This window comes from Theropithecus gelada, chromosome 1, assembly GCF_003255815.1.
Source record: "Theropithecus gelada isolate Dixy chromosome 1, Tgel_1.0, whole genome shotgun sequence".
Classification (NCBI taxonomy): domain Eukaryota; kingdom Metazoa; phylum Chordata; class Mammalia; order Primates; family Cercopithecidae; genus Theropithecus; species Theropithecus gelada.
Window position 1 is genome coordinate 79,739,202 of NC_037668.1, and position 22,709 is coordinate 79,761,910.

Here is a 22,709-nt window from a genome sequence, read left to right on the forward strand (position 1 = left end):
GCTACTCCGGAGGCTGAGGCAGGAGAATGGTGTAAACCCGGGAGGCGGAGCTTGCAGTGAGCTGAGATCCGGCCACTGCACTCCAGCCTGGGTGACGGAGCGAGACTCCGTCTCAAAAAAAAAAAAAAAAAAAAAAAAAAACAATAGAATTGAAAAGGAGGTCTCCCTGTGTACACTCATGATGTATACTTTTATTTGTGGAGGACTTCACAGACAACGTTTTATCTTGATAGATGGAAGATAAAGGGCCAATGTGGGTGAGAAATTTTAATGGTACCTTTGGCACTTTGTAATCAGACACAGAACATTAGTCTACTCCTCTGAACCAACATCATAGGTTAAAGAGAAAACTGCCAGGCAGTCTTCACCCTTCTGGATGGGCATTAATTTTGAGGTCTCTTTCTCCATGGTTTGGAATAAATGAGGCAATGCTTTGTAGAAGATTAATAAAAAGGTTGCTTGGTTAAAATGAGCAGACTCTTTATCTAGTTCATTCTTTGATCTATTTGATTTTAGTTGGTTTGGTTCATGAGGACCCTGGCTAAGGAGCATACACCAAACTTGTGGTATTACCATCCTTATATAGTCATAATTTAATAGTCTCCCTGGTGTACTGTATTCTCTCAAAAGTTTTTAAATGTTTGCATTCAACCATCCCTAAAATGTCAAATGGTCTCTCTTCAACTAGAATGACAAAAACTCAAAAGAAATGTGTAACTGTAAGTAAACTGTAACCTATGAAAGACATGCTGAGATGGGAAACCGAAAATCATAGTAACTGTGAGTGGCACTAAGGCCCTAAGTTTTGGTCATACTCACCTAACTGAGTGCCTGATCAAAAGGGGGCAATTTTAAAACAAAACTATGGGAGGTCATTGTTTTGGACTGAGCTTGTGCACCAGGCCCCAGTAGAACACACCAAACCAATATGGAGTCACTCATGCTAAATGCAACATAATCAAGCCAAAACTCTAAGGAAGCAAAGTGGTCCCAAACAGACTAGGGTTTATTTTTCTCCTATAAACAGGAGAATCTAACACAAGGTCTCCTCTGCCCTAACACTTAACAGTTACCTGACATCCTTGTTCCCACCACACAAAATCCACCATTCTGTTATTTCCCAGTGGGATTTGAGACTGAATAAGTATATTTATGATGGTGACAGAACAACATCAATGTGCAAGGTTCTGGTCAACCTCTCAAAATTAAGTTCAGCCTAAAGGTTTCTCTGCACTAGTGAACTGAAACCTAACTAAATGTATGAACAGACCATAACCTACTCTTGTGCCAATCACTAAGTTTCAGCCAAAGGTGGCCAACTGTGTAAATGATGTTCAAATAAGGCAGACACCAAGCTATAACCAATATGACTGTTTCTGTACCTCACTTCCATTTTCTGTACATCACTTTCCTTTTACCATCCATAAATATTCTTTGACCATGCAGCTGTGATGGAGCCTCTCTGAACCTATTCTGGTTCAGGGACTGCCCAATTCAGGAGCTGCTCAATTAAATTCTGTTAAATTTAGTTTGTCTAAAGCTTTGAACACACTACAGTATCTTATGGAAATGTTAACACATATGAGCAAAGATAAATCAACAATTTTCACTGCAAAATGGTTATAATAGAGAAAAAGCAGAAATCACCCAAACGTTCATACATAAGGGAATATGCAAATAAACTATTCTATAACCATACCATGGAATACTATATACTCTCCAAGACCTCATTTTCATATATAGAGGAACTGATAATTCAGTTTTTAGCCTTAAATTGCTATTTCTAGACCTACATAGATGGTGCTAAATCATTTTAGGTCAAAACAGCGTGGTTGGGAGCTAATTATGTAATGACTTATATAGCTTGTCACTACCTCCTCTCAAACTCTGTGGTCTCAAGTATTCATATAATTGTGTATACATATATTTTGGAGGGTGGGGAGAAAGATGCCAATCTTTCTCTAACAAAACCTCTTTTACCCTATTAAACCTGTCTTCCTTCATTTGGTTTCACTCTCCCACTGCTCCTGTACTAAGGATAAAGACTGAAGTAGATTTTAAACCATGTCCAAGAATCAAGAATGTGGTATTATCTTTATAATAAAGTACCCACCCACTCATTTTTGTTTCTGAATAAAATAAACCAACCTTTTGTGAAGAAGCTGCTTTCAGTCACTAAAAATTTAAAACCACAGTTAAGAGTTTAAGTATTTAAATCCAAAAATGCTTGGGAAAAAAATAAAACAGAAGGACTTGAGACTACATGGCTGAAGTGAGAGGTGACATGTTACATATCATGGGCATACCTAGTTTTATTGTGCTTTACTTTATTAAGCTTCACTGTTATTATTTATTTTATTTTATTTTATTTTATTTTATTTTATTTTATTTTATTTTTATAGAGTCTCACTCTATTATCCAGGCTGTAGGGCTGTGGCATGATCTCACTCACTGCAACTTCTGCCTCCCAGGCTCAAGCAATCTTCCCACCTCAGCCTCCCAAGAAGCTGGGACCACAGGCGTGCATCACCACACTCAGCTAATTTTTATATTTTCTGCAGAGACAAGGTTTTCACCATGTTGCCCAGGCTGGTCTCAAACTCCTGAGCTCAAGCGATCTGCCCACCTCAGCCTCCCAAAGTGCTGGGATTACAGGCATAAATCACCATACCCAGCTTACTTTTTTTTTTTTTTTTTTTTTGTGACGGAGTCTGGCTCTGTCGCCCAGGCTGGAGTGCAGTGGCGCGATCTCGGCTCACTGCAAGCTCCGCCTCCTGGGCCCACGCCATTCTCCTGCCTCAGCTTCCCGAGTAGCTGGGACCACAGGCGCCCGCCACCGCGCCCGGCTAATTTTTTGTACTTTTAGTAGAGACGGGGTTTCACCGTGTTAGCCAGGATGGTCTCGATCTCCTGACCTTGTGATTCGCCCACCTCAGCCTCCCAAAGTGCTGGGATTACAGGCGTGAGCTACCGCGCCCGGCCAGCTTACTTGTTTTGAAAAACAAAAACAAAAAAAACTGAAGGTGTGAAACCCTGAATCAAGCAAGTCTATTTTCCAACAGCATGTGTTCGTGTCTTTGTCACATTTTTGTAATTACTGCAATATTTCAAACTTTTAAATCATATCTGTTGTAATAATCTGTAATCAGTGATCTTTGGTATTCCTATTGTAATTGTTTCGGAGAGCCACAAACCACATCCCCATAAGACATAATCGATAATTAATCAATAAATGTATGTGTTCTGACTGATCCATCTCTCTCCCTCTCCTTGTGCCTTCCTATTTCCAGAGACACAACAGTATTAAAATTAGGCCAGTTAGTAACCTTAAATGGTCTCTAAGTGTTCAAGTGAAAGGATGACTTTGCACATCTCTCACTTAAAATCAAAAGCTAGAAATAAGTCTGGGCACAGTGACTCACACGTGTAATCCCAACACTGTGGGAGGCCGAGGCAGGTAGATCACTTGAGCCCAGGAGTTCAAGACCAGCCTGGGCAACAATGTGATACCCCCATCTCTTAAAAAAAAAAAGCTAGAAATGATTAAGCTCAGTCAGGAAGGCATGTCAAAAGCCAAGATCAGCTGAAAGCTTGGCTTCTTGCAGCAATCAGTTAGCCAAGTTGTGAATGCAAAGGAAAAGTTCTTGAAGGAAATTTAATGTGCTACTCCAGGGAACATATGAATGGTAAGAAAGCAAAACCATCTTACTGCTGACAGGGAGAACGTTTTTGTGATCCGGATAGAAAATCAAACCAACCACTACTTGGCCAGCTTACTATAATGGCCAATTATATACCAAAATACAGTCGTCCCTTGCTTGGTATACAAGGGGGACTGGTCCCAGGATCTCCCCTGTATATCCAAATATGCACACACTCAAGTCCTACAGTCTGCCCTGCAGAACCCATATATACAAAAAGCTGGTTTCCCATCCTGAGAATACTTCATTTGCAAATCCCCTTTGGTTGAAAATTATCAGCATATAAGTCCAGTTCAACTGGTGCTGTTCAAAAGTCAACTAACTGCACTAGCTGTCTGTATGCTGAACTGAAGAGGGGAGGGATGAAAAAGTTAAGCTAAGCATGCCCCAGGTCATTCTACCACACTCACTTACCAGATGTTACTCCTTTTTTGGAGAGGAGTAAGAGAGAAAAAGGGGCCAGGTGCGGCGGCTCATACCTGTAATCCCAACATTTTGGAAGGCTGAGGCAGGAGGATCATTTGAGGCTAGGAGTTAGAGACAAGCCTAGGCAACACAGTGAGACCCCCATCTCTAGTAAAAATAAATTAATTAAGCAAATTAGCTGGGCATGTGCACCTGTAGTCCTAGCTACTCGGGAGGCTAAGGCAGGAGGACTGCTTGGGCCCCGGAGTTTGAGGCTGCAGTGAGCTATGATCATGCCACTGCACTACAATCTGGGTGACAGAGTGAGAACCTGTCTCTAAAGGAAAAAAAAGAAGACAAAGAGGTTAAAACCATTACCTGGCCGGGTGCAGTGGCTCAAGCCTGTAATCCCAGCATTTTGGGAGGCCGAGACGGGCGGATCACGAGGTCAGGAGATCGAGACCATCCTGGCTGACATGGTGAAACCCCATCTCTACTAAAAAATACAAAAACTAGCCGGGAGGTGGCGGGCGCCTGTAGTCCCAGCTACTCGGGAGGCTGAGGCAGGAGAATGGCGCAAACCCGGGAGGCGGAGCTTGCAGTGAGCTGAGATCCGGCCACTGCACTCCAGCCTGGGCAGCAGAGCAAGACTCCGTCTCAAAAAAAAAAAAAAAAAAAAAAACCATTACCTTAGCAAAGTCCCTCCACATAGAACCTGTGATTTCCCATATTACATAGTAGTTTCAAAGAAAAAAAAAAACAGAGGGGAAGAATTAGTAAAAAATACATACATATGTATATACGGCTTTTTCCCCTGACCAATAAAACACATCCATCTAGAAGCAGTGGCTCATGCCTGTAATTCCAACACTTTGGGCAGCATAGGTGGGAGGATCACTTGAGCCTAGGAGTTCGATGCTGCAGTAAGCTATGATGGTACCACTGCAGTACAGCCTGGGTGACACAATGAGATCATCCCTTTAAAAAAGGACAAAAAAAAAAAGAGAGAGAGAGGTTGAGTGTGGTGGCTCATGATTGTAATCCCAGAATTTTGGGAGGCTGAGGTGGGAGGATTGCTTGAGCCCAGGAGTTCAAGATCAGCCTGGGCAACAAAGGGAAACCTCATCTCTGCAAATAATTTTTAGAATTCGCCAGAGGTGGTAACACCTGTGGTCCCAGCTACTCGGGAGGCTGAGGTGGGAGGATCGCCTGAGCCAGGAGGTTAAGGCTGCAGTGAGCCATGATCATGACACGGCACTCCAGCCTAGGGAACAGACTGAGGAGGTCCTGTCTCAAAAAAAAAGAAAAAAAAAAGGCTGGGAGCGGTGGCTCATGCCTGTAATCTCAGCACTTTGGGAGGCCAAGGCAAGCAGATCACATGAGGCCAGGAGTTTGAGACCTGCTGAACCACAAAACCCCATCTCGACTAAAACTACAAAAATTAGCCAGGTGGAGTGGCATGTGCCTATAATCCCGGCTACTCGGGAGGCTGAGGCAGGAGAATCGCTTGAACCTGGGAGGCAGAGCTTGCAGCAAGCCGAAATCGGGTCACTGCACACTAGCCTGGATGACAGAGCAAGACTGTGTAAAATAAAAAATAAAAAAAAAAAAAAAAGCAAGCAATAACCAGAAAAAGTAGAACATTTAAAACAAAGTATCACATCACTGTAGAATTTCTTCAGAGAAGTTCAAAACGAGGCCAGGCATGATGGCTCAGACCTGTAATCCCAGCACTTCGGGAGGTCACGGCAGGCAGATCACTTGAGATCAGGTGTTCAAGACCAGCCCCTGGCCAACACGGTGAAACCCTGTCTCTGCTAAAAACACAAAAGTTAGCTGGGCAATGGTGGTGCACGCCTGTAGTCCCAACTACTTGGGAGACTGAAGCAGGAGGATCACTTGAACCCGGGAGGTGGAGGCTGCAGTGGGCCAAGATCACACCACTGTACTCCAGCGTGGGTGACAGATCAAGACTCTGTCTCAAGAAAAAAAAAAAAAATTAGCCTTTGGTGCAGATTTAATAATGTTTCTTTAATGAATTCAACCTAAAATTACAAGACAAAACAGCACTTAAGTCATTTCAATCAACAATGATGTTTGAATCACAAGTAATGGCAAGCTGCTTCATATACTTCCTGTGCTATAAAAAGTTAAAACAAGAAGCAATACCTCCATTCCCCCACAAACTATAGTTTCAGCAGTGCCTTCCAGACCTTGTTGCAATCACAAGGAAACTTCTATATTTCAAAGTCCAATTAACTGTGCAATTGAGGAGATTCCACCTAATTTAATTGGAAGTGACTGATCTATAGTGTTTGATCTATTTAATCTATAATACATATTAAAAGGGAAAAATATCAGAGAAGAACCTAATAGAATTATATAAATATTTTCCAAGCAATGAGTATGCTCAATTAAAGTCATATACAGATGCTCCTCGACTTACAAAAGGGTTAGGTCCTGATAAACCCATTTTGAGTTGAAAATACTGTAAATTGAAAATGCATTTAACCTAACCTACTGAACATTAACAGTTTAGCCTAGCCTACCTCAAACATGCTGAGAATGCCTACATAAGCCTACAGTTGGGGAAAATCATCCAACACAAAGTCTGTTTTATAATAAAGTGTTGAATATCTCATGTAATTTATTGAATACAATACTGAAGTGAAAAACAGAAAGATCATATGGGTACTCAAAGATCGGTATCTCCTGAATGCATATCACTTTTTTGCACCATGGAAAGTGGAAAAACCCTAAGTTGAACCAACATAAATTAGGGACCATCTGTACTCATAGATTGCTATCAGTATTTCATATTAATATATTGGCAGTACCTAGCTGTGTGGAAAGACATTTTCAAAGATAGAATATGTAAAATCTCATTACAAATCAGACTTAACAGATGAACATTGGCAATTGACTGACGAACACTTAATTTTGAATCCCAATAAAGCAAACTGTTATCCCAATAAAAATTCCGTCATTCTTACTAGAACTGTATTACCAAAACATATACTATATTTTGAACTTCATAAAAATTTTCACCAAAAATTTGCAGAAATTTGTTTTCTTTTTTGATATACAAGTACTTACATAATATCCTCAATTTTGCCTCCTGACTGACAAAGCCCAAAGTGTTTATTAGCTGGACCTTTTACAGAAAATATTTGGTGATCTCTGGGATTTATACTTTTTTAAAAGTATGACTGGACAACTGGTTATCCATAGTTTTAGAAACACAGTAATAAAATTAGATTTTTGCCAGGCATGGTGGCTCACACCTATAATCGCAGCACTTTGGGAGGCCAAGGAGGGCAGATCACTTGAGGCCAGGACTTCGAGGCCAGCCTGGCTAATATGGTAAAACCCTGTCTCTACCAAAAATACAAAACTTAGCCAGGCGTGGTGGCACATGCCTGTAGTCCCAGCTACTCAGGAGGCTGAGGTGCGAGAGTCACTTGAACCCGGGAGGCAGAGGTTGCAGTGAGCTGAGATCACGCCACTGCACCCCATCCTGGGTGATGGAGTGAGACCTCATCTTAAAAAAAAAAAAAATTAGATTTTTTAATGTTAAAAAAAATACTGTAATAAAATTTTTAGAATAAGATACAAAAAGTGCAAACCATAAAAGATCAATAACTGATTAAATTTTATGACTTTATAAACAAGGAGCAAACATAAGCTATGGACTTAGAGAATACATTTGCAACTCATATAATCAACAAAAAATTAGCATTCAAAATAAAATGAATTTTTACAAGTCAAATTTATAAAAAGAAAAAACAACCCAATAGAAAAGCAGGCAATTCATAAAAGGAGAAATCCTAATGTCTAGAAAGTATGAAATAATGCCTGATCTTACTAGTAATAAGAGGAAATACAAATTTTTTAAGTTTTGGGGGGTTTTGTTGAGACGGGGTCTCGCTCTGTCACCCAGGTTAGAGTGCAATGGCGCGATCATGGCTCACTGCAACCTGCACCTCCCCGGGTTCAAGCGATACTCCCGCCTCAGCCTCCCAAGTAGCTAGGATTACAGGCAGCTGTCATCATGCCTGGCTAATTTTTGTATTTTTGTAGAGATGGGGTTTCACCATGTTGGCCAGGCTGGTCTTGCACTCCTGGTGATTCACCCGCCTTGGCTTCCCAAACTGCCAGAATTATAGGCATGTGCCACTGCGCCCAGCCTAAGAAGATTTTTTACGAAAGAAAAATATAGACTGATCTGAGTACATACAGTGGTATTCACAACTAAATGATGCCTTCTCCGGAGCTGCTTCACTTGACTAGCCTTTAAAAAAAAGTGAGAAATAAAATTTTCCACAGATCAGTAATTTTTTTTAAACCTAACAATATCGACCAAGCATGATAGCTCGCGCCTGTATTCCCAGCACTTTGGGAGGCCGAGGAGGGCAGATCAGGAGGTCAGGAGAACAAGACCATCCTGGCCAACATGGTGAAACCCCAGCTCTACTAAATATACAAAAAAAAAATTAGCCAGGCATGGTGGCAGGCGCCTGTAGTCCCAGCTACTCGGGAGGCTGAGGCAGAAGAATTACTTGAACCTAGTGAGCCAAGATCACGCCACTGCATAGCCTGGGCAATAGAGGAAGACTGTATCTCAAAAAAAAAAAAAGGAAAAAAAAATTGTTTTAAATTAGCTGGGTGTGGTGGCAGTCCCAGCTACTCCAGAGGCTGAGGCAAGAGGGCCCCTTGAGCCCAGGACTTCTAGGTGACAGTAAGCTATGATTCCAGCACTGCACTCCAGCCTGGGCAACAGAGTGAGACCTTATCTTTAAAAAAAAAGAAACTAACAATACCAATAACTGCTAAAAATGTAAGCACGTAAGAAGCAGGAACTCTCATGTTCTATTGGTGTCAATGTGAAAGAGCACAACCCATTAGAAGAGTACTTTGGCTATATCTAGTGAGGTTAAAAATGAGTATACCCAGTCATTTCACCTATAGGTATCATTTCACTCATAGGTATGTGCCCCAGAAAAATTCTCAAATGTGTGCACAAGGAACCATATACAGTTCTCTGAAACACTAGAAACAACTTAAATGAAAAACAAAAAGAGAAAAGATAAATTGTGGCATAGTCATAAAACAAAATATAACAGAAAATTGTAACCAAATGACAATAGGAAAATAATGATGTATTCATCAACAAAATATTAAACATTGGTTAACACAAATAACTAGTATTACACTGATTGACATGGATAAATCTCAAAGCAATGTTAAACCAAAAAACAAACAAAAAAAAAGATTATGAGACATCTAATGTGATACTTTTCTATTTCTATAATGTTTTAAAACATGCAAAAACAATGATATATACTGCTTAAAAAGTATGTTTACTAAAAAGTATACAACTATAGACCGAAACGGTATGGTATATACATGAAATTTAGATAATGGTTAACACTGAAAAAAGAAGGCAGAGAAGGTAACGGGAAGAGGCAACATAAAGAGGGTTTCAACTGTATCTGTAAGGTTTTGTTTCTATATATATGTATGTTTTATATATACATACATGTTTTCTATATAACATATATGTCATATATATTCAAAGACAGGGTATCAGTCTGTCGCTCAGGCTGCAACACAATGACGCGATCATAGCTCACTGTAACCTCAAACTCCTGGGCTCCTGCGATACTCCTGCCTCAGCCTACCAAAGCACAGGGATTACAGGCATGATGAGCCACTGTGCCCAGACTAAACATTATGTTTTGATCCAAACAAAAAACAAGAAAAGTGACCAAACAAACAAACAAAAAACTGAAAAGTATATCTTTATGTAACAAGCCAAAGGAGAAAAGGAAGAAGACAGAAATGGAAGCAAGACTTTAAAACAGGCACTACTCTAGGCACTGGGGATATAAGCAGTAAACAAAACTAATTCCTTGCCCTTGTGATGAAACATTCCAGTGCAGGAAAACAACAATGCACAAGTAAATTTATGTCAAATGACAGTAAGTGCTATGGAAAAAAAAAAAAGAGTAAGAAAAAACATGAAGATAGGAAAACAATAAAATTTATTTTATACGCGCTGATATTTAAAGTCATGAGACTGGATAACATAGGGAGTAAGGGTAGATGAGAAGTCTGAAAATTGAGCCCTAGACAATCCAAAATTTAGAAGTCAGGGAAATGAGAAGAGATCTGTGAATAAGCAGGAAGAGAACTATGAACAGTGGTAACCTGAAAGTCAACTGATCAAAGCATTTCAAGAAGAATGATGCACTATGCAATATGCTGCTGATAGGTTGACTAAGATAACTTGAGAATTGACCAATGTAAAGATATTAGTGACCCTGAACTAGCTATTTCAGTGTAACCATAGTGGCAGAAGTCTACTCTGAGTGACCTTAAGAAATAATGGGAACAGATGAATTACAAACTGCAAGTACAGATAACTCAACAAGTTTTGCTACAAAGTTACCAGAGAAACTGACTAGCCAGAAGGACTTAGCTCCAAGGGGATACAGAATAAAGAAATTTTTTCTCCTGAAGATGGAAACAATTACAGTGTATTTGTATGCTCCTGGGGATGACCCAGTAAAGGACAAACTGATGATGCAGGATGGAAGAACAATTGCTGGAATAATTAGTAGAACATAAAATGTGTAAGGAGATGGGATCCAGTGCACAACTGGAGAGTAGAGGCAGGTCTTAGGAGTACAGACTATTCATTTATTAGTAACAGAAGAGACCATATGCAAAGACTCAAAGAAACAAATTCCCTCCCTTCAAAAATTTCAACAATAGAATGGAAAGACAAGTAATAACTACAAAAATATGAAATCGCTTGAAAAAAAAATTGCTACATTGCTAGAGGGCCACACAAGAGTCACTAACTACATGTGGGAAGGGACTACTGAAGGAAAATAGAAAAGAGAGGAGATACTCATGCATGAATTCAAAAGGCAAATATGACCAAAGAAAACATGTGCCAAGAAAAGGAGCACAAAATAGCACAACAGAAGATAAAGATGTAGATAGAATGTTAAGAACAAAATAGGCGGCCTTGGACATCACCTGCCATTATGAGAAGTTTGTTAGAAGGAATGAAATGAGAGAATACAATCCATTTATACTCTAATTACTGCTTAGTACCTGTTCAGTAATGTATTTTCATAGAATAGCACTTAAATCTATCGTGTAGTAACAGTACTGTCTGGCTGGGCACACAGTGGTTCATGCCTGTAATTCCAGCACTTTGGGTGGTCAAGGCAGGAAGATCACTTGACTCCAGGATCCAGGAATTCGAGACCAGCCTGGGTGGCATGGTGAAACCCCATCTCTACAAAAATTAGTCAGGTGTGGTGGTGCATGCCTGTAGTCCCAGCTACTCAGGAGACTGAAGTGGGAGGATCACTTGAGCCTGGGAGGTGGAGGTTGCAGTGACCTGAGATCACACCACTGCACTGTATCCTGAGGCAGAGTGAGCCACCATCTCAAAAAATAAAATAAGGCATAGAAATTATTTAAAATGTTACCAGTGGTTAATGCAGCGTAGAATAATTATGGAGAATTCTCTTTTCTTGAGATAGGGTCTCACTCTGTTGCCCACACTGGAGTGTACTGGTGTGATCATGGCTCACGACAACGTCAAACTCCTGTGCTCAAGCCATCCTCTCACCTCAGACTCCCAAGTGGCTCAGACCACACCAGCTTGGTGGTGCACACCACAAAGCCCAGCTAATTTTTTAATTTTTTGTAGAGGTAGGGTCTTGTTTTGTTGCCCAGGCTGGCCTCAAACTCATGATCTCAAACGATCCTCCTGCCTTGACTTCTCAAGATGCTGGGATTATAGGCATGAACCAGCGCACCCAGCCAGAATTCTTAAATTTTCTTTTTATCTAAGGTTCCTTCCCTATGATGACCACATACTTCTTTATTGTTATTTAACACTTATCTTCCTGTAATTATGAAAAAATAAATAAAACAAAAGTCAAATCTCCCCTTCCTTTCCCCAGAGAAATAAGCTTGCTGAACACCATACCTAATCATTTCTGTACATATATATGAATACGTTAAAAACTATACTTTAGGTAAACATATAACAGTAATGTTTTTTCCTTTTACAAATGTAATTATACATTTTGTTTTGCCACTAGTTTTCATTCAACAATAAATCAGAGGAGATCTATTTCAATACATAAAACCACCTATTCTTTTTATAGCTATGTATTATTTTCATTGTAAAACTGTATCATAGTTTAATCTTTATTCAACCAATGGAAAACAAAGTTGTACCAACTTTTTACTACTACAAAAAAATGCTACAAAGAAAGCTTTATTCATGGCCTTAATCCAATAACTGTAAACATATAAAAACAGTAATGGCTAACATTTGAGTGCTTACTATGCCAAGCACAAGCTTCCACATAAAATACATAATATCAACATATGCATCTGTACTATTTGTATTATTTGTACTTCTGTAACCTGTCCATATTCATTTTCTCTGAAAATCAATTGCTTTAAAACAACTGGCCAAAATACGCTTAAAACAAATTTTTTTTTTAGAGATGGAGGGATCTCATTTTGTTGTGCAGGCTGGTCTTGAACTCCCGGGCTCAAGCCATCCTCCCACCTCAGCCTCCCAAATAGCTGGGATTATAGGCATGTGCCACTGTGCCCAGCTTCAGAATACAATTTTAATCTAAGAAATTTCTGGCAAAATATCCCCATGGGTTCTGTGAAAATAACTGGCATGTAAGCACTCATACACTCATGCATTCTACAAATATTATTTGAGAACCTAAAATGTGCTGGATATTGAGTGAATAAAACAGACATGATATCCGTACTCATGGGCATTTAGCCTTGCAAACATTTAAAGTGAATTAAGTGGAAAGCAAAAAGAAAAGTGAAGAGGCAAACACATCAGCTACAGAAAGACTAGTACCATTTGTGTCAACACACAATTATAACTGATTCTTAAGTCAGTCTGCCACATCCTATGGATTTAAACTACTGCTTTAATCTTAAAATACTGCTTTATTTTTATCATTTCATGCTCAGGAACCCACAAATTTTCTTAGTATTTACAACGTATATACTTCACCCATTTTCTACATTAGCTATTTCAAACCTTCACACTCAAGGCTTCCCCTATGCATCCCACTATTTCCCCTAGAGTTTCCCAGAGGACCATCTAAGTACATTTTAATGACTACTTTACAGAAAAGGGGGAAAAGTTACCCTTTCAAGTTTTCACTGCCTGCATCCACACTAATTACAACTTCCTTCGCTCTAAGTGAAGATATTTTCTCATCTCTCTAAAATGAGTCTCTCTGCATATGTTCTTAAGATTAATCCTGTCACCTCACAACTATCTAAGGATCTATTACTATTACTAGTAACTTATTACTAGTAATCTATTACTGTCTGTATCCTCAACATCTCTACTGATTCTTTTTTTCTCAAGCAAGGCATGCTCACTTCTTATTCATCTTGAAAAAAACACTCTCTTGCCACAATGTACTGTTTTTATCCTAAAATCTCCTCTCATCCCTTCCCCTTTAAAACCAAACAATGTGTACCTCGCCATTCAAAATTTCTCACTCTTGGTTGGTCATGGTGCCTCACGTAATCCTAGCACTTTTTGGGAGGCTCAGACAGGTATCACTTGAGGTCAGGAGTTCAAAATCAGCCTGGCCAATATAATGAAACACCCTCTCTACTAAAAATACAAAAATTAGCTAGGCATGGTGGCACATGCCTGTAATCCCGGCTACTTGGGAGGCTGAGGCACGAGAATCGCTTGAACTCGGGAGGTGGAAGTTGCAGTGAGCCAAGACCATGCCACTGCACTCAAGCCTGGGTGACAGAGCAAGACTCCATCTCAATCAATGTCTCACTCTCCATTCATCCTTAACTCACTACACTCTGGTTTCTGCCTCCACATCACTCCTTTGAAACTTTCACCAGTAGTAATTTCTTGAGTCTCCAAAAGAGACTCAGGCCTAGTACTACTTGACCTCTGTTTTATCTATCATCACTCCTTGCTTCAAGCATTCTCCTCCACTGGTTCATTTAAAAAAAAAAAAAAAGCCACTATCAGCTGCTTCCCGACTGCTCCTTTTCAATTTCAATTGTTTATGGGTTGCTCTTCTTCTGTGTCCTTAGGAATATTCTTAGACTTAGAGACATGAGTTGGCTTGCTAAAGGTCACATACCAGTAGATAGCAAACTAGAAACACGAATGACAAAACAAAAGTCATACTTTACATATCCCTATTCTAGCACCTATTATATTTAATGCATTTCAGTTTCAGTATCTGCTCCCTGACTCTCCTATAGCAGATCATAAGCTTCTTAAAAGCAAAAGAGTTTTTACCATCATTCAGTTCTTTAAAAACAGGGCGTTTTTGTTTGTTTGTTTTCTGTTTTGGGTTTTTTTTTTTTTGGCTTTTTTTTTTTTTTTTTTGAGACAGAGTCTGGCTCTGTCTCCCAGGCTAAAGCGCAGTGGGCGCGATCTCAACTCACTGCAACCTCTGCCTCCTGGGTTCAAGCAATTCTCCTGCCTCAGCCTCCCCAGTATCTGGGATTACAGGCACCCACCACCACGCCCAACTAATTTTTGTATTTTAGTAGAGACAGGGTTTCAGCATGTTGGCCAGATAGGTCTCCAACTCCTGACCTCAGGTGACCCACCAGCCTTGGCCTCCCAAAGTGCTGGGATTACAGGCATGAGCCACCGCACCCAGCCAGAAAAACAGAGAGCTTTTTTGGGTTTTTTTGTTTTTGTTTTTTTGAGACAGAGTCTCACCCTGTCGCCCAGGCTGGAGTGCAATGGCACAATCTCAGCTCACTGCAAACTCCACCTCCCAGATTCAAGCAATTCTCCTGTCTCAGCCTCCCAAGTAGCTGGGATTACAGAGGCACGCAACCACGCCTGGCTAATTTTTTGTATCTTCAGTAAAGACAGGGTTTTACCATGTTGGCCAGGCTGGTCTTGAACTCCTGACCTCATGATCCGCCTGCTTTAGCCTCCCAAAGTGCTAGGATTACAGGTGTGAGCTACCGCGCCTGGCCAACAGAGAGCTTTTTAATGCTAAATCTTATTTTCCTAAAAAACACACACACACACACACACACACTCTTTAGTTATAAACAATATATACTCTTTCTATTCTTACTAGCCCATCAGCCCACATTAAAGAAATCAGTCAGGCCTGGTGCAGTGGCTCATGCCAGTACTCCCAGCACTTTGGGAGGTCAAGGTAGGCTGATTGCTTGAGCTCAGAAGTTTGAGACTAGCCTGAGCGAAATACCATCTCTTAAAAAAAATACAAAAATTAACTGGGCATGATGGTGTGCACCTGTAGTCCCAGCCACTTAGGAGGCCAAGGTGGGGAGGATGGCTTGAACCTGGTAGGTAGAGACTGCAGTGACTTGAGATCATGCCACTGCACTCCAGCCTGAGTGACAGAGCCAGACTGTCTCAAACACAAAACAAAACAAAATAAGGAAATCAGTCTAAGGAATAGTAAGAGACAAAAGATATGTTTATTAAAGTTATACTAGTTTTCATAAGATTTAATATACTTCGACCTTAAAAGCACTTACTGTGTTAAATGAGTTTGAATCGCATGAAGTAATACCCAGGTTACCTCTACTTTACAAGACAAGTGGGAGTGCAAAAAAAGAGATTTGGATTCATTTGTTCATTTATATCAGACTAATGAATTGTTGTCAATCTCCTGGAATTTATGCACATGGAAGTCATAATGATTTCTCTGTAGCTGTGAGATTTTATTATCATTTTAGCAATATTTGTGTGTCTGTGTGTATGTGAAACGAAACACACACAAATGAAATTACTGGCTCACGTATTGAATGAAGCATTACTGTTCCAGGAGTTTTCGTTGTAAATATCAACAAATAAACCTATGTTCTTCCCATCCAATACAAAAAAAAAAAGTTATCTTATTTCCTGGTGTATAGTTTTCTTCTGATACCTTAGATTTATATAAAGCTTCTGCTCAGTATAGGTGCTGCCAAAGTGAGCAAAAGGCTTCTGCTCAGAAGTGAGCCACTTCACTAGCAAACTGTTCAGGAAGCCAACAAATGTTAGTGTTCTCAATGCAACTGTTCCGCTCACTTGAATTGTGATCCTCCTCCTGTTCAAAAGCATACAACAGTAAACAACATAATATTCAGAAATAGCCTGTACCTTATTCAGCATACACCCACCCATTATTTTCTATAATATATTGAAATTTTATTTATTTATTTATTTATTTTTGAGACACAGTCTTGCTCTGTTACCCAGGCTAGAATGTAGTGGCGTGATCTCAGCTCACTATATCCTCTGCCTCCCGAGTTCAAGCGATTCCCCTGCCTCTGCCTCCCAAGTAGTTGGGATTACAAGCGCCTGCCACTACAACTGGCTAATTTTTGTGTTTTTTGTGTTTTTTTTTTTTTTTTTTTTTTGAGACGGAGTCTCGCGCTGTCGCCCAGGCTGGAGTGCAGCGGCGCAATCTCGGCTCACTGCAAGCTCCGCCTCCCGGGTTCACGCCATTCTCCTGCCTCAGCCTCCTGAGTAACTGGGACTACAGGCGCCCGCCACGGTGCCCGGCTAATTTTTTGTATTTTTTAGTAGAGATGGGGTTTCACCGTGGTCTCGATCCCCTGACCTTGTGATCCGCCCGCCTCGGCCTCCCAAAAAGTGCTGGGATTACAGGCGTGAGCCACCATGCCCGGCCAATTTTTGTATTTTTAGTAGAGACAGGGTTTCACCATGTTGGCCAGGCTGGTCTTGAACTCCTGACCTCAGATGATCCACCCACCTCCGCCTCCCAAAGTGCTGGGATTATAGGCATAAGCCCCCACACCCAGCCTGAAAATTTATTAAGATAACCATCTCCTCACTTGTAACAGTCTGACCAAAATTTAAATTAGAAGGGTTTGCCCTTCGGAAGTTTATATGTCTTTTCAGCCGGGTGTGGTAGCTCACGCCTGTAATCCCAGCACTTTGAGAGGCTGAGGTGGGCAGATCCCCTGAGGTCAGTTCAACACCAGCCTGGGCAACTTGGTGAGACGCCCCCCACCACCACCAACCCCCACCTCCATTTCTACAAAAAATTAGCCAGACATGGTGGGGCAGGTTGTGATGGTGCCTCTGTACTCCAGCCTGGGCGATGAATTGAAACCCTGTCTCAAAATTTTTTTAATCATTAAAAAAAATAAAAAAGAAGTTTATATACTATTTCATTTGTTCTTTCCTCCTCCATAGAAATACAGATCATTTTACAAGCAGGTTAAACATGGAGGGTGCTTTGTACTTGTTTTATTCAATCCAAAATACCTAACATTAAGTGTTCTTCATTGTTAAAATTATTTACTATTCAGAATGCACCACGGCCAGGCCAGGTGCAGCGGCTCACCTGTGCCTATAATCCCAGCACTTTGGGAGGCCAAGCAGGGCAGATCATCTGAGGTTAGGAGTTCGAGACTAGCCTAGACAACATGGCGAAACCTCATCTCTACAAAAAATTAGCTGGGCATGATGGCACGTGCCTGTAGTCCCAGCTACTGGAGAGCCTGAGGTGGAAGGATCACCTGAGCCTGGGAGGTCAAGGCTGCAGTGAGCCATGATCATGCCCCTGCACTCCAGCCTGGGTTACAAAGTGAGATCCTATCTCAAAAATAAAAATAAAAATAAAAAGTAAATAGAAAACACCACTACTAATCCTGCCCAACTAGAATTTCCACTCAACGCCAATAAAAATTTGAATATCAATTCCCAACCTGAAGTCCCTTAACCCTTCTAGAAGGGAAGGGAATCAACACTTGGTGAGCATTTAATACAGATCTCTAAAAAAGCGTAATAGGTGTCCTGGAAATACGCCCAACATTTCAAAAAAAGCTGAATACAAATTACACATATGCTGAAGTAAAATTCCGCAGGTTATTAATAAATGAAGACTGGTAAATCTTTCAAGATATTATTTCACCACAATATTACTCTAAATGTGTCCTCCTCTGGTACTTATTCAAAAGACATATAATATGATGCTATGTACTATAATGGATCATGTACAAAATCCTACTGAAATACAATGGAAGGAGGAATTAGTTCTGCTTAGAAAGACTTTACAGAGGGAATATCTCAGCACAATCTGGAAGGATAATTCAGCTCTCTGGGCTGCAGATGCCTCCTAAGGGTGTTTCTGGTTACAAAAATTCACAGAACTGAATTTGGGTAAGTCTTTAAAGATCACCTAGTCCTGAGATTTTCCACCTTTATTTTAAACTAATAACATCTTTTCTTCAAAAGTCCAATTGAAACTCCAGTCTATAAAACAGGTAATACGGAAGAACTGCTCTTTTGAAAAGGGAGGGTTATTGAAAAACACTGTTGTTCTAACCAACCCCCTTCGTTTTTAAACTAAGCTGAAACACTAAGAAGGACAATGACTTGGCAAAAGCCATATAAAGACAAAAACGCAACAATTATTCAAAGAACAACTCTTAAGCATTACCTCCTCTTTGAAGTCTTTCCTTTCTCCCCCGGTTGGAATTTACCAATGTATTCATTCCTCAATATATCTAGGACATACTTCCATTATGGCTTCTATAAAACTTTAGTGTCCTAATTTTATTTATTTGTTTTTTGAAACAGCTAAGGGATCTTCCTACCTCAGCTTCCCAAGTAGCTGGGTCTACAGGCACACACCACCACACCCGGCTAATTTTTTCTGTGTAGAGACAGGGTCTCACTATGTTGCCCAGGCTGGTCTCGAACTCCTAGGCTCAAGTGATCCTCCCAATTCGGCCCCCCAAGTGCTGGGATTATAGGCATGAGCCACCATAACAGTCTCTAATTTTTTTTTTTTTTTTTTTTTAATGTGTCTGTGTCTCTCTCTACTGTTTTCCCTGAAGGCATGTACTGGCTCAATCATTTTTGTATATTCACCCAGACTAACATTTATTACATTGACCAAGTTTCAGAAAATATTTAATCTAGCTTGGTGCCTGGCACAGAGTAGGACTTAATAGGTATCTGTCAAACAAATTTACCAAAAATGAGGTCAGTAAATGAAATAACACATCTAAAGCAGTTACAACAGTAGCTGAAACATAGTGTATATTCCATAAACATTAGTTATTATGTAACTTTATATAGACAGGAAAAAACCCTGAAACCATTATTGAACATCTGATCTGGAAGGCAAAAACTAAGCACCTTTAATCAAGTTTTCAACTTGCTAATTTATATATTGCCAATACAGGTTGAGTATCCTTTATCTGAAACACTTGGGACCAAAAGTATTTCAAATTTTGGATTTTTTTGGATTTTGGAATATTTGCGTATACACAATGAGGTATCTCGGGGATGGGACCCAGTATAAATGCAAAATTCATTTATGTTTCATATATACCTTATAAACATAAACTGAAGATAATTTTATACAATATTTTTAATAATTTTGTGCACGAAACAAAGTTTGTGTACATGAACCAACCATCAAAAAGCAAAGGTGTTAGGTGTGGACTTTTTCACTTGTGGTGTCATGTTGGCACTCATAAAGTTTTGGATTTCCAAGCATTTTGGATTTTTGGATTAGGGATACTCAACCTGTACAACCACCTCTTTGATGAGAAAGCAAAAATTTAGCTCATTTATAAAGACCCCTTGACTCTGGCAGCCTGGGGAAAATATATCTAGACTTGAAGTGACAGGAGAAATTAGGCTGGTCCTAAACTTGGGGCTAAGTCACTTCTTTCTAGACCTCAGTTTTGGTCATCTGTCAAAGAGAGGTGGTGGGAAGTGGAAAAGATTATAAGGTTCTTTCTTGCTCTAATGCTGTAGGGGCTTATAACAAATTTAGAGCTAGAATCCTTCAGTTTTCAATTCACATGAGCAAGAACTTTGTTAAAAATCAGCAAATGGGCTGGGCGCGGTGTCTCACGCCTGTAACCCCATCACTTTGGGAGAAGAGGCGGGCGGATCACGAGGTCAAGAGATGGAGACTATCCTGGCCAATATGGTGAAACTCCGTCTCTACAAAAAATACAAAAAATTAGCTGGGTATGGTGGCGAGCACCTGTAGTCCCAGCTACTGGAGAGGTTGAAGCAGGAGAATCGCTTGAACCCGGGAGGCGGAGACTGCAGTGAGCCGAGATCGCGCCACTGCACTCCAGCCTGGTGACAGAGCGAGACTCCGTCTCAAACAAAAAAAGAAAGAAAGAAATCAGTAAATGATACACTGAATTTGGTGTCAGATAGTAGGGGTCATTATACCAGTTCTGTTATTATTTAGCTGTGTGATTCGAAGCAAGAAGCAAACCCTCTGGGTCTCAATTTCCTCAATCTGTTCAACAAAGTTGTTGGACAATATAAACTCTATTTAAAATACATCAAAGTCCAGGCCGGGCACAGTGGCTCATGCCTGTAATCCCGGTACTTTGGGAGGCCAAGGCAGGAGGATTCCCTAAGCCCAGGAGTTTGAAATTAGCCTGGGCAACATCGCAAGACCCAGGCTCTCATTAAAACACACACACACACACAAGATACATCATAGTCATGATACTCCATGAAATAAGCTACCTCTGAAGGAGATATTCAGGTGGGGACTGAATCACCGATTATTAGAAATGTTTAGAGGACTCCCGCACAAACCAAAAGTACAGAATTTCAAGATTAGAAGAAACCTTACAACTCACCCAACTGAGACCCAAGTCCTCTCTAATATATTCCTGGAAGAGGTCGCCCAACCATTTTGGTAACGGAGAACTACCCATGGAAACAAGCCACTTCAATTTAGGCCAAGTATGATGCAAAGTTACTTTACTGAAGCCACACCATCCTCTGGTAACTTTCGTCCACTAGTTTCATCTATCACTTAAGCGTCCCTCAAATATTTTGGATAGTGATAATACGCCCCTTAAATATCCTGTCCTCCAAAATTAAAGTACCCAACTCCGTCAACCTTTTCTGGTAACATGATACCAAGACTCCCTCACCATTCAGGCTGCGTTCCTCAAAGAAACCTCCATGCTTGCTTTAGCGACTGTATTCAAATGACTCGATAAGCTTCTCCCATTCTGACATCTTAGAACCCATGATTTCCCACTTGCCCAGCTGACACCACATGGAAGCCTCTAATCACGCTTGCCACCTCCAACCACGAAAGCATTTGGGGTGGAAAGTGTGCCCTGTTGCTCCACTGGGAGACATGAAGACAAGAAGTCACGGCGGCACCGACAGAGAAGCCGGCACACTGTTCGCCTCCCCAGTGCAAGCCTCCTCCCTCACCGGTATTGCTTGGGGTCGCTGGGAGACTTGACGATCTCAGGGTCCCCGGCATTACTGAGAGACCCCCTCCGTCCCTCTTCCTCAGATTCATCCGCTCCTAGACGGGCAACCCGGCTGTTCTCGCCCAGATCCTGTCCATTGGGCTGCAGGTCAGGGCAGCTGCAGGTAGACTTCGCCTTGTTCCTTCCAGGCATGGCCAGAATAGGAAAAGATCTGGCAGGAGCAGAGTCTTCGCACCGACCCCGCGCTTCGATTCGCCAGAGCGCCGCGAGCTCCCGCCCGGCCTCACACAACTTCCTCCGGGTGGCACAGACTGCAGCAACAGTGACTCTCCTCAGCATTCACCACCAAGCTGGAGCGATGGACATCCCGCTTCCCAGGACCCACCTCCTCCGCGTTCCAGAGGCGGTGGCGGCCGGCGCTGGTGCTGCCGCAGCCGCGGGGAACAGGCCTGAACCCCTCCCCCAACCCAGTCTCCCTCACGCCGACTTCCCTCATCCCTCCGCCCTCCCGGCCGCCGATGACGCTCCTGATTTTAGCCAATCATGAGGCAAGAAAGTAGTCACGCTCACGTAAGCAACCAATGAGAACAGGAAAGGAGAGGAACCAACGTGACCCGGACTGATTCTCGGAACAACCAGCGAGCATTTCGAAACCCAAGTGGGCGGAGCGAGGGGGAAGAGGCGGAGAGAGTGGCGCGGAGGACGACGGAAGAAGGGCACCTGGCGCGTTTATGACGTACGCAGGGAGTGTTTTGTAACAACCACTGAGTAGTCCTCCGCGTCTCATAGCAAAATATTCCCCTAATGAGAAAACTGAGAAACGAGTGCAGAGAATTAATTCCAAAGTTTTAAAATTTCCCATTCGTGTCATAGTTTGAGTACCCTACCCCTCGGACCCGGGGCAAGCCTTCGGCTGTAACTTAGCACGTAAAAAACCAGAACGCCGGAAGTATTTTCCTACACCCGCCGGATGGACGCTGCTTCCCAGCGCCGCAAATACTAATTGGCTCTTCTCTACCCTACAGCCGGCCGTACGCTGGTGGGGTTTCATCCTCAAGGCCTAAGAAAGTGCTAAAAAGACCGGTCTGGAAGTGCTCACTCTTCTGTGCGAAAACATTTTTTAGCTCCTCCAGCCTACTGTTAAATTCGGCCAATTTTTGAGCAGCTACAGCGTCTGCTGCCCTCAAGTCTCCTTTCGCAGTTTTGCCCGCTAGCAGTGGCCTTTGGTGAGCAATGTAAAATGTGACGGAAATACAAACATAAAGCTAAAAAGCAGCCGAAATTAATAAGATGCACTATACTGACACCATGGGGTAA

General features: G+C 41.4%; 1 protein-coding gene across 3 annotated transcripts in view; it reads right to left on the reverse strand.

Moving 5' to 3' along the window:
• Positions 1-22,073, reverse strand: part of NRDC (nardilysin convertase) — a 100,465-nt gene extending 78,392 nt beyond the window's left edge. Inside the window, exon 1 of one of the 3 annotated variants that reach the window (XM_025355114.1) lies at positions 21,391-22,073. In XM_025355114.1, coding sequence (XP_025210899.1) covers positions 21,391-21,731 — 341 coding nt within the window. In that variant the 5' untranslated portion in view covers positions 21,732-22,073. Of the gene's footprint in view, positions 1-21,098; positions 21,157-21,390 lie in introns of those variants that run through there. The other 2 variants (XM_025355115.1, XM_025355120.1) reach the window with 2 other exon arrangements.
• Positions 22,074-22,709: the final 636 nt, after the last annotated feature.